Here is a 12,109-nt window from a genome sequence, read left to right as displayed (position 1 = left end):
ATATGCTTACTAGTAACTAAGCTTAATCTATTTTTATCTGACATAGCATTTTACATTCATCTTTCCACTAAAATAAATGCAGAATGACTCATTCTTCACACAAATATTTAAAAGCATGCAGAAGACGTGGAGGAAGTGCCTGAAATGTTACTGGTATTCTAGTGTCCTATATGAAAGATTTATAAATGGCTTAGCCTGTCAGGGGCGGAGTGCAATCAGAAAACATTTCTTCCTCGTGTCTGATTCTTTATTTCTTGTAAGATACATGCTGAATCAAGTCAAAACTGAACATGAAGTTAGTCATATTTCTACCATCTTAGATGCTCAATTTCATGATATTTTCACTGCAAGATTACATACTTCTCAGAAAGCTATGTCAGCCAAGTAGAAGTTACTTAGCTGACGAAGTGGATGCTAGATGAAACGTAATGATTCTTTCTGAGCTTGCATTCGACATGTCTGTGAGACACAACATTTAAAATCTCATCCTGTCTAGTGAAGAAAAAGATCTTGGATAACTTAGTTATCTTGTATACCCTTCCAACTCTATTTTTTTTTTTTTTCTGTGTGTGTGCTAGTACCTTAACTTGATTTGGTCTTACACAATGGTGTAAGGACTGTAAAGATAAAAGATTGCATGGTCCTTCCTGGACGTGTCCCTGCCTCCTTCTTAGAGCTAAGGATGGTTTTTGTGGTTTTTTTTTTGCTTCCCCAGGGCAGGGAAATGCTACTGGACCAGATGTGATTCTGGTGTATTTAGCTGGAATTCAGGGTTTGGGATGGAATTTATCTTAAGGGAGCAAGAAGACATGAATTTTTCAGCTCTGCATTCATTGAGGATATTTTCAGCTTCCCTTGAGGCGTTCTAAACAGAGAACAGAACTTGCTCATTGTGTTAGTCTTATTATTCCTGTGTGCTTGAAAATGTGCTCATAACAAACAGAAAAATTAATATATGCTAAAATTCCTTGAAGAATTACAGTGTTCTAGGCTATATATAAATTTTTCTATACAATCTGTTACTTGCATATGCTCTCTCTGTATTGTTTTTTACTGTGTGGGGCATCAGGAAGAACGAAAGCATGGTTTTGCTGTTGGGGAAATTCTGGAGCCATGGCTGCTTCTGCCTAAAGAAAGTGTGAAAGTGGTGCACACAGACCAGTATTTGATTGCTGGTCTTAGTAAATCTTCTTTCCAATTAAATGAAATTGTAACTTAAAAAAAAAATGCATTGGTATATATGCTTAAAGAATTGAAAATACTGACTAGCAAGTGATACTATCAAGGGATTAATAATGTTGTGAACTTCCTGGGAATTGAGTATTCATTTGATATTTTAATGAAGTATCAAAATATGAAATGCTTACTCTGCCAAATCGTAGAAATGCTCTTATTTATTTAGGAATAACGCAAGTATCAATTCTTTAGTTCAACTTAGCAAGTCTTTCTTGATTTTTTTTTTTTTTTTTTTTTTTTTTTTTTCTTCTCCCTGGGGTTGCCCATAGACCTGCATACTGTACAGGATTAAACCTTTAAAGAATTCACATCATCTGGCTTTTTTTCTGGAGAAAACATGGGCACAGTTACTTGAAGTGAAAAACAACACCTATATCTAGAGTTTTTTACATGTCTTAGATTTTTATCTCATTGCATATGTGGCCCAGTATCTTATCTTCTTTTTTTTTTTTTTTGAGTAAACTGAATTATGTGATTTCTTGGTTTACAGTACTGAAACGTCCAAGGAATAGAAAATGGGAAGCGCTGTGTCAGGATGCAGTAAACATAACTGAATGATGGTAGGATGGGAAGTGTATGAAAAGTGTGCAGAGCCACTAAATACGTTATTTTACTCCTTCTGGCAACTTTTCACACATCTCCCCATTCCTACTTCTTATGTGAGTTTTGGAGGCATTTGATGAGCCTTTTTATCAGTGAAGCATGCAGTCTGGAGTCTGGTAAAGGCACAGATACCTGTCTCCAATACCATCACACCCTGCCCTCCAGCTGCCTCCCACATCACAGGGAGGACAAAACTGTCTACCATGGTCACTAACAGGAACAGTTGAAATACCACTTCAAGGTTCATTTAGTTGTGTTCAGCTCACTGCTGGGAACTGAATGCCGGTTTGAAAATGAAAAGACTTTAATGAGTTGGGGGTCTTTATGGGGCTGGTATTCTTGGCAGCGATTAACAGTAGGGGGTATACAGAAGGTCAAAAGCTCTTCTTTTGAGGGGTCAGCAGAACATCCCTGTCTGATAAGATTAAACTAATGTGGCTTTTGGTGTTAATATCTAAAGCAGCAGGCTTCTGTAATGTGTTTGGGATAGCAGGCACTGGGAGGAGAAAAGGAAAATCGACAAGTGGTGATTCATTATAATAGAAAATGTCAGATGGTTCTGGCAAGTAATACAAGCTCTTATATCTCATATATATATATATATATATGTACACACACACACACAAAGACATGTTTTTTGAGAGATTTTAAAATAACTTTGCCGCAGACCAACTGACACTGGAACTGTTATTTGTATATTAAACTGCTGCACAAATACAAGTTTTGCATTTTAGTTTAATATATTACTTTTAAATTTGCTTTTCCTCTGTGCTTTCTGTATTTGCATAGTGCATTAAGTGTCTAAGTAATCTGTTTTACTGCAGCTAAGCCTCATGTATGAATTTCAGTTTTCAGATTATTTTACTGGATATTTCAATGGACAGTACTGGCTTTGGTGGATATTTCTTGTACTTGGTAAGTGGTAATTGGAAACATTTATATTTTGTTGGGAAATACTTAAAGATCAATCTTGTCATTGTAAGTAAGAGTTCTGTAATTTGTGTAGCTGTGTGTTTTTCTTTAGCTGATGTTAGTTTTGTGTCTTTTTTTTTTTTTTTTTTTTTTTAATTTCCATAGTATACACAAGGTTATTGGTTACCATAGTGGTGTTACTGTGTGAACTGCAGACTATTCAAATAACGTTCAGCTCAAAAAATTTTGTTGTATGTATAATGGTGTACATATCTGAGACTTCTAATTTGTGCCTTTTAAGCTGCTTTTACTGATCTAGGGGTGCAGAACTGTGTAATGAAATTTCGGCTTTATGTACAGAACATATTGAAAGTGAGTGGTACCTAGTACTTATCTGACATGTAGGTTTATACATGTATTACATTTTAAGAAATGTGACTGACCCTAGGAAGATGGAGTCTGCTGTCTTGCACAGAGGTCACAAAATGTCCCTTTCTAGTCCTTTGAAATGCATACTGCATCCGTAGTTTCTCAGTCGGACAAGAGAATGGCTTCATGCTTTCTGATCACAGTGCTCCCATGATGTCAGCTTTCTCTTAAGAGGTCTGTCCATATTCAAAGTCTTATACACATCAAATTCTGCTCATCTGTCTGCTTTTAAATAGGATATACCAAACCCCAGCCACCATACCTTTTTTTCCTACTGTGGATTTTGCAACTTAAATGTAGAATCTGAAATTATTTTCTTTTACAGAACTGAATACTTTTATCTATCTATTTTATTTTCTAGCTCTGGAAGCAGAGGAAACTATTGCTGGTTCAGTAGGTGGCACTCTTCCCTTTGAGTCAATTGACTCAAATGGCTAACAGCAAATAGTAGAATGAAATGTTGAGTAAATTTAAAAAAAAAAAAAACAAAAAAAAACAACCAAAAAAACTAACACTGACATTCTGGCTGTTTGTGACTCACTATTTATCTCACAAGAAATGACAAAAATCTTAAATGATGTTACCTAAAACTTTCTCTGTCTGCCTTTTACTAAAAGTTCGAGGACATCCATCAGACTTCTTAATACTTGGCTTGCTCTACTGTTGTGCACATCGTTGCTTGAGATATATAGAAACTGCAGATGTTTAACACATCATAGCGTCAGTCCCTTAAATGCTTTCCTTGTAGGAAAGTATTTAAGTAGGAAGTGAAATGACTCTTTACAGGTAACAAGCATGTCCGCATAAATCTTCAATTAAAACAAACCCTTGTGGTGCCTAAGATTGGGGTTTGACACTTTTTTTCACTTGGATGAAAATACTGTGGTTTTTCCCTAACTTTTTCTCCCACTGTATCTATGGAAAATGCTGTGCATTTGTAGTTCCTCTTTTTACTAGTCTTCTGCAGTCCTTGTTCATAAGTTATCTCACTTAAATTTTGGAAAGCCTTATTTTCGGTCTTAACTGTTGGAAGATGTTTTTCTTTCACAAAGTTTTTAATATGCCTTGGAGTCAAAGGCACTGTGGGGCACGCAGTATGCATCCAGCAGTCAGCGCTCCCTTGTCTTAAGCATGTTTCGCATGAAATACACCAACAGTGTTTTTAAACTGATAAAGTGGATATACAGAGATTTCTAGAACATCATGGAAGGATTTAACTGAACAGAGCTACTTAGTGGGACATGAAGGAACGTTATCAAGTCATGGGAGTTCTGCCAAGCAGATCTGTATTTCATTGTTTCGGATAACTTTCCCATTAGAGCACGTGAAGTCGCGTGTCCTGTGTCTCTCCGGAAGTGAATGAAATGAGTTGGATTCTTTCTTTTGCATAGTCATTTGACATACTTGAGCCCACCTATTCCTGTCTTTTCCTCTCTTCTGGTGTTCACCTATATGTTTCTGCTCCCTTCTTTCAACATCTGGAAAAATCTGCGCATGCTTCATGGAAAAGTGAAGTGGTCTGCTTCCAAGCAGCTGTCATGTACAGTGAACAAATTGAAAAAAGAGACAATTCTAATGTTTAAATTTAAATATTAGCCAATGTTTCTTTTTGATGAACACAATGGAAAATGTTTTGATTTTTTTTTTTCCTTCCCTAAACAGAAATATAAAATATGGGTTGAACTTGGACTGGTTTTCCAACACGTGTAATGCAGAAAGTATGTGTTCAGGCACCTTAAGAGCTGCCTGCCCACCTTTTGCTGTTTCAGCTGCTTTTCAGTTGAATGTGGGACTATCTCCTGTAATGTCTGAGTAGCAGCTTTTGTCGTAGACTTTTTGATCCATGTCTTAGTGCTTTCTTTTCCTTGCAGAATTCACCTTAATCACATAAATTTTGTCTAGCTTAGGTCAAAGTTCCAGTGGTTAGCAGAGCATTCTCTCTAGGGTTTTTTTGTGTGTGTGTGTCCTAATGAGGCTTTGGTTTTACTTTTTTTTTTTTGCCTTTTAAATGAAACAAAAATTTACAAGCAAAAAGCATCTAGAGAAGAAAGGGGGGGGGGCAAAAAAAAAAAAAACAAAACAAAAAAACAAACCATGATTCTCAGTGTGGAGAGCAGGAAGAAAAAGTGCATCACATGGCAAAATACCAGTGTAACCACAGAGATGGTTTATTAGGATGTAAGATGATGAAAAGGACTTGTTAAGCTTCAATTTAGATTTTCATTTGAATCTTTGGAATAGTAACGTGCGTGTGTATGTATACACATAAGCATATATCTTCAAGGTACCTATGTGTTCATTATGTGAAGAGAATTGCTCTTTAGGCTTGTGTTTTCTCTCTGCTGGATGTAGAATTCAGATTTTGATGCCCCCAACTCTTTGAGCAATTTTTTTTTCTCACTTTTGGATTCTCCCTGATCCAACTGATGAATGGATTAATCTGTTGAAGTTTACTTAATGGAGAAAGATGAAACCAAGAGCTGTATCCCCTGTGCAACAATGTTATTCTGTGTGTGTTTGCTCAGATGTCCAGTGAATCTCTGAACTAGTAAAATGATGTTGACAATGTTGTGTTAGTGACTTCCATTGTTGCAACTGTAACTTCGTGTGACTCTCTGTATCCCTACTTTCTCTTATCAGAGCTGAAATATTATTTCAAATGCAGTTAAATTTAAATATTTTAAAATAATTTGAAATATAGAATTGATAAAAAAAAACAACCCTGTAATCATAACACATTTGAGTAATTTTCTTTGAATCGACTGTTGTTGTTCTTCCTCTTGGACAGGTGCATTTTCCTCGATCCTTAAATCTCAAACCATAATCTACTACAATTTATTATTGGCTTGTTGCTACAGCTATTTGTACTGGCTGTCTTTTTTTCCCTCTTTTGACTTTTGATACATTTATCTTAGGCATTTCTAAAGGTACATTTTGTGGTTTGAGTAATCTTCTAACAAACTAGTAACTTATTTTAAAAATTCTACTTGACAAGAAGGTACAGAATGTATTCTTTCCTTTTTTTTTTTTTTTTTTTTTTTCCCTTCTCTCTTTTTAAGTTCTTTTATGCAGTCTTTCTAGCAGATGATACTTGAACCTGGAATGAGTGTAAAATTTCTGGAAAGCTTTCCATAAGGCTATGTCCTAATATCACAAGATAGAAGCAGAAGACATGCCTTTGAATTTGTGAATGATGCATTAAAAAACCTTTGCTTTACTTTGTATAATCCAGTTTTTAAAAAAATATTTTATTAAGAATAATGTGGGAATAGCATGTGCTTAGGTTGATATACTTCATGTTGTGCGTTTTCTACACTTTCAGGACTCCTTCTGTTCTTTCGAGGCTTTGTTAATTATCTTAAAGTCAGAAATATGTCTGAAAGCATGGCAGCTGCTCACAGAACAAGATTTTTTTTCTTGTACTGAAGGTAAGCAATTTTTAGTGATAAGATTATCTCTCCTAGGAAAACTGAGAAGAATGAAATACTTATTTTAAAAATAAGTAATCAGACTTCTGACACAAACCAGAAGTTGCATGTTTTTTTAACATATGTCGTGAATGTTGTATATATTCTACAGGAACTTGGAAATATCTGAAACTATCTTGAAGTCATGAAATTTGAAAGTAAATAATTCATCCTTGTTACCTTCAGTCCTCCCTGGAACTAATGTGCAGTGACAAAAATGAAGAGGAACCTGTTGTTTTTCCTAAGCGAGAAACCGTATCTGCTGCCTGTCAGGATACTGTCCTTTGTGTTGGAAAACTGGCCTTAGTAGTCAACCTGTTGTCAGCAAGTTAGGAAGCACTAATCTGCCTGCATATTAAATCTGATTGACATGGGTCTGAACAGGCAAACAATAGATGAGCATTTTCTCTCTTTACATGACAGGATTAAGACAGTCATGTACAAGTATGATTATTGTGTATGCAACAATGCACTTTATATATCCTTCAGGTAGCTGACTAATCAATCTGGCACATATCCACTCTTTTTTTTTTTTTTTTTTTTTTCTTACACTTTTTATCCGTTAGGTGGATTTATGGGACTTCACTGTGTAACTTGAACTAGGGGTCTCTGTTTATGTTTAGCTTTTTTTGCTTAAACTGCGTCAGGAGATAAATCTAAGCCTAGAGATAAGTACTGTAGCATTCTCGTTACTCTGAAGCGTACTTAAAACGCCTAAACTAAATACTGTGTTTTGACTTAACTGAGAAGCTGTGTTTGCTGTAATAAAGCAGATTTTTGTAACTTTTTTCCAAGATTAGTCACAGGACCAATATGAAGTAACCAGCAACACATTATCAAAGCCTGATAAAACCTGAGACCCTATTTGCCTAGAAAAAAATAGTTCCGTTTGTATAAGACAGTGATATACGTTTAAAAACAGCTAATAAATATTTGTGCTCTACTATATAGTTCACAGTTAATGGAAGAAATATGTTAATGTAACTGTAACATAATATTTCTTTTTAATGTGCCATTTTGTCAAAATTATGTGGTAAGTTAAATAACTAAGGCGTATATTGCCTTTTAGTAACCAACCTAAATTGGTATCTACATGGCAGCACTTCCTTTTTACAGGAGTTACATATCTCTCCTTTTCTCAGTAATATAACCACCTCTTCAAAAGGCTGAAATTTGTAGAGATGAGACTGAACATATCTGTTAGACTTTATTGTACTGAAAGCTAAAAATACCATTTAAAAATATTTGAATACTGTTCAATTGAATATTTTGAATACTCTTCAGAAACAATTCTGCTTCTGGACAAAACACTGTTTAATTCAGCATTAACTGAAGTTAATGAGTTGTGCTATCTGAGTTCAATGGCTTTGAATTTTTCCTTACCTATAAGCATCACTGAGACGTATGGGCTGATAAGGTCCCTCAGAGCTGGACACGTCAATATTTGTTTTAATTATCTTCAGTATTGAAACAAGAAGTTCAAATTAATTACTGTCACACTTAAATGTCCTTGTTCTTGCATAGACATGTAGTTTCCTCTACAGTGACTATTAGTTTTAAAATATAACAAATGGTACTTCTACAGTTATAAAATATTCTCAGGTGTTCTTTTGAAATGATAACAGAATAGTAGTAAGTTTTCACTTTTTTCTGCCATCCTGACATGGATGGGAAAAAGACTGCTGCTTTACTCCTTCTAAGTTTAACATCTGTTAGCAACGCTATTTCTAGTGAATCACTGCAGTGAACTAAAGTAGAACTCTTTCTTTATCTCCAGACTGCATCGAACAGACATTCCTTTCCTATACCAGTGTGAAACTTCCAGATGATCGGTAACCCTCTGAGTTCATAGGATAGAAGGCTACTAAAACCAGAAGAGAAATTAGTGAAGATATGGCTTCAAAAATGAGTGACAGGATGGTTTATGCTCAAATGCCAGTTCTGGTCATTCTAGTAAATGTTTAGAATCACTGCCTTTTGTTTTAGCACATTTGTATATGTGCTTATTAAAAAGATAGTACTGAGGTAAGAACAAACCGTCTGTTAATATAGATTAGCTACAGTCAGACTCGGTTAATCTGTGCTTGTTGTATCTGAAAGATTTAAGTGGTACCTTGGTTCCCAGCGTGTATGTACCACTGACTTGCTGATCTGAACTTTGAGTACAATGAAATGCATTAAATGATTCTGATTAACCAGCTGAGGCAGGGCTTTTTTTATATAATTTAGATTCATCTAATGATTGAGTAGAATATTAAGTTTACTAAACCCCAGAGTTCCTTGTTGTCACAAACTTGTATTCACCAATATTTTGTCAAATTTGAACCAATATACTGGTTTGCTTAAAACGGATACTCCAGTTTGAGTCCCCTGTAAATAACTCTGCATAAATGATTGTTTGAATTGCTTCTTAGGAAATATGTCAAAATATATTTTGTAACAGCATATTCTCTAAATTTTGTTTAATCTTAGAGCTACGTACGTATTTTTTGTTAATTGACTATTAAGGGTATAGTTACTATTAGATGTAATTTTGGAGGTAAAGGCATTGAATTGTTTGTCTCCTAACTTTTCTCACATGAATTATTATTAACTGGTTTGGGCTTGAGCCTGAAAGTTTGTTATTCATATGCATGATCCCATTCAAACGTGAAGTTTTTTCACATTAGTAGGGATGGACAGCCTTATACCGTTAGTCCTTGGTTACGCAGTTGGATCCTCGTAGGTGCACCTTTGTTTCTGAAACAGAGCATTGCAAATGTGTTCCCTGGGTTAGAACACTGCCTCTGTTTAAGAAGTCTTGAGTTCAGTATAAATATGACAACTACCGTGAGGGCTTCTCAAAAAAACAATTCATATAGTTATCTTACAAAGCTTGTTTAGAATAAATACTTTGCCATTTCCTAAGAATAAACTAATTTAAATGTAAGGTAATTTTGGAAATAATCTATGACAGAAAATAAAAATAATCTTACTTTTAAAGCTCTGAAAGTAGAAAATGTGTGTGGCACTTCTCCTAGTATTCACCTAAGGTATTACTTTCTTATAAATATCATCTCTTTAAGGGGTACTGTCTACTGTTCATGCATGTGTGATTTCCTTTGAAGTTTGTGAAATTTATGCTTCTCCTTAAGTAGGAGAATACATCTCTCAGTCCTTTGTACAACTGGAATCTCAGTTGCAAAAATACATTGATTGTTGGTTGCACCTTTGAGGAAAAAAATATCCAAATACTTTCCTCCAGTTTTTTGTTTTGGTTTTTTTTTTTTAATTAGAATTCTGCCTTTTTATTACTAACAATAAAACCAGTGAGGTTTATGTTGTTTTAAGCTAGTGCTGTATTCAATTTTGTATCTATAATGAATGTTTAAAATACACATACATAAATTGGTGACATTATTCATTTTCTTAATCTTTCAGAGATACTGAAAATGACTAAAACTTTAGGGGCACCTTCACTTCCTAGCTTTTTATGGAAAGAATTAAAATTAAGTATTATGTTCAATATCCAATTGAGATTTCCTTCTAAACTTATCTGCTTGTTTCTACGTTCTTTTGCATTCATTGTCCATATGAAAAAGAAGCAGATAATAAAACATTGCTTTGTTTTGCTAATTAAGACTTGCTTTTTGTTTTTTCTTGTGCGTCACATTGAAAAAATGTACACTGCAATATTTTTGTCAACATGGAGTTATAGACAAATTACTTGGCAAAACAGGTACTGACTACTCTAACTCTCTACTCTTCTCCTTTTCATCTCATGTTTTATGGCAACAAACCGTAAGGACATTTCTTTTAATGAGTTAATACAGCTATACGAAGCATGCAATGATTCATTTTCTATTTTTACTGATGTCAAATAGTACTATTTTCCAACTATATCAGTTTTCACAAATAGTGGTTTTCAGATTGATTTATCTCTGCTTGCTTCACTGTTGTAAAAAGCTTCATACAGATATTTGGGTTTGGGTTGGTTTTTTTGAGGTTTTTTTTGTTTGGTTGGTTTTTTGGGTTTTTTTTTTTCTGGACTAACTTTGGAAAAGTCTCATTTGGACGGAAAGAATATGTAGGGTTAAAAATGTACACGTTATCTAATCCTCTGTAGTTGATGCAGCAGTTTGGTAGCCTGAAATCTCATCAGCAGGAGGAAGGGAACTGGGACACTGTTTTCAAAGACTCTGCAATCTATTCCAGATGTGTCAAATGTGGCATATTTTCCTTGCTATTTCCTGTGAGCGTGGTTAGGAGCAGCTGGTTCTGTGGTTTAGAGACACCTGGCCAGCTTTGCTTTGTATCTTCGTCTGGAGAGGGGAGGGGGAGAAGCTCCAGTATCGCAGTGAAGTTGACTGTAAACAGATTTTGTATGAATGCAAATAAGGCTTTGAAGTTTGGGGCAAAAACAGCTGGGGGAGGGAAGATGCAGAGAGAAAATTCCATTTTACTCAAGCGACTGGCATGAACTTAATTTCTTTAGTTTTGTCATCCGCTTTTATTGATGTGGGCACCACATGGACAGGAAGATGGAAATCTTGAATATGATTCAAGTAGCCTGTGACTGTTAACACATTTCAGAAATGATCCGTCGCTCACACTTCCAGTGCAGATGACTGATTAAATTTGACTTCTTAGGAACAGGAGGTTGTCTCCAAGCTTTCACTTTGCTGTCTCACCGAGAATATGGACACAGTCCTCATCCTGCAACACCTTTTAACCTAGTTTCAACACTCCACTCTTTCTGGGTCCACTTCCCTCCCTTTGAATGATGACAACAGGTGAGGAAAAGTGGCTTTATTAACGTGCTGTCATAACATCAGAAAGCTTTTAATCTCTTCCACTTCTTGAGAATGTTTTCCCACAATACTCTGCATTAGTCTCTCCTGTGTGGTTGCTTGCATCATTCACTTGAACAAAAAGTTAATCCCATGAAATTACCATTGCTTCCTGGATTTTTCAAAGAGAAGATGAATAACCTCTGGTGTGGAAATGGATGTCTCTCAGTTGGGGGGGACCGGGCGGGGGGGGAGAAATCTAATAATGCTAAAATGTGATTAGCATGTGTGCACAGCTATCCAGAAACAAGAGTCCAGTGTATTGTTTGTCCTGTGTATGTTGTTCTTTTCCACTGTCCCAAGATCCTTATTTTTTTTTCTTTATAATTCTGAGGATACTTCTGCCATCTGTGTCTTCTCTACCTACCATATCCTTTCCACTTCCACGTTCCTTCTCCTTTCTCTGTGCACTTGTTACACACCCAGCAAGGACAGGCGGAAGGCTGCCCTACTACATGTTGGCTGCAGTTAATTAATAAACCATCTAGCAATTTCCAAGGTTTTTTATTCCCTGCAACGGTGATTTATATTTTCATACATCCATATTTTACAGATAAGCCAACTTTTAGAAATCAATGACTTTCAGACAACTGAAAATGCTCAAAATATGTGACCGTGCCATCCCTCTTTCTT

At 35.4% G+C, this 12,109-nt stretch overlaps 1 protein-coding gene across 5 annotated transcripts in view; it reads left to right on the top strand.

Annotated features, from left to right (window-relative positions):
* NDFIP2 (Nedd4 family interacting protein 2) overlaps positions 1–10,266 on the top strand; it is a 47,139-nt gene extending 36,873 nt beyond the window's left edge. For 2 of the 5 annotated variants that reach the window (XM_086771484.1, XM_086771519.1), the window contains 3 exons: positions 2,688–2,754; positions 6,503–6,608; positions 8,425–10,266. In XM_086771484.1, coding sequence (XP_086627610.1) covers positions 2,688–2,754; positions 6,503–6,606 — 171 coding nt within the window. In that variant the 3' untranslated portion in view covers positions 6,607–6,608; positions 8,425–10,266. Of the gene's footprint in view, positions 1–2,687; positions 2,755–6,502; positions 6,609–6,759; positions 6,806–8,424 lie in introns of all 5 variants that reach the window. The other 3 variants (XM_086771492.1, XM_086771512.1, XM_086771501.1) reach the window with 3 other exon arrangements.
* Positions 10,267–12,109: the final 1,843 nt, after the last annotated feature.

This window comes from Chlamydotis macqueenii, chromosome 1 (genome assembly GCF_036417535.1).
Source record: "Chlamydotis macqueenii isolate bChlMac1 chromosome 1, bChlMac1.mat, whole genome shotgun sequence".
NCBI classification, from domain to species: Eukaryota; Metazoa; Chordata; class Aves; order Otidiformes; family Otididae; genus Chlamydotis; species Chlamydotis macqueenii.
This window is presented reverse-complemented; position numbering and strand designations above follow the sequence as displayed.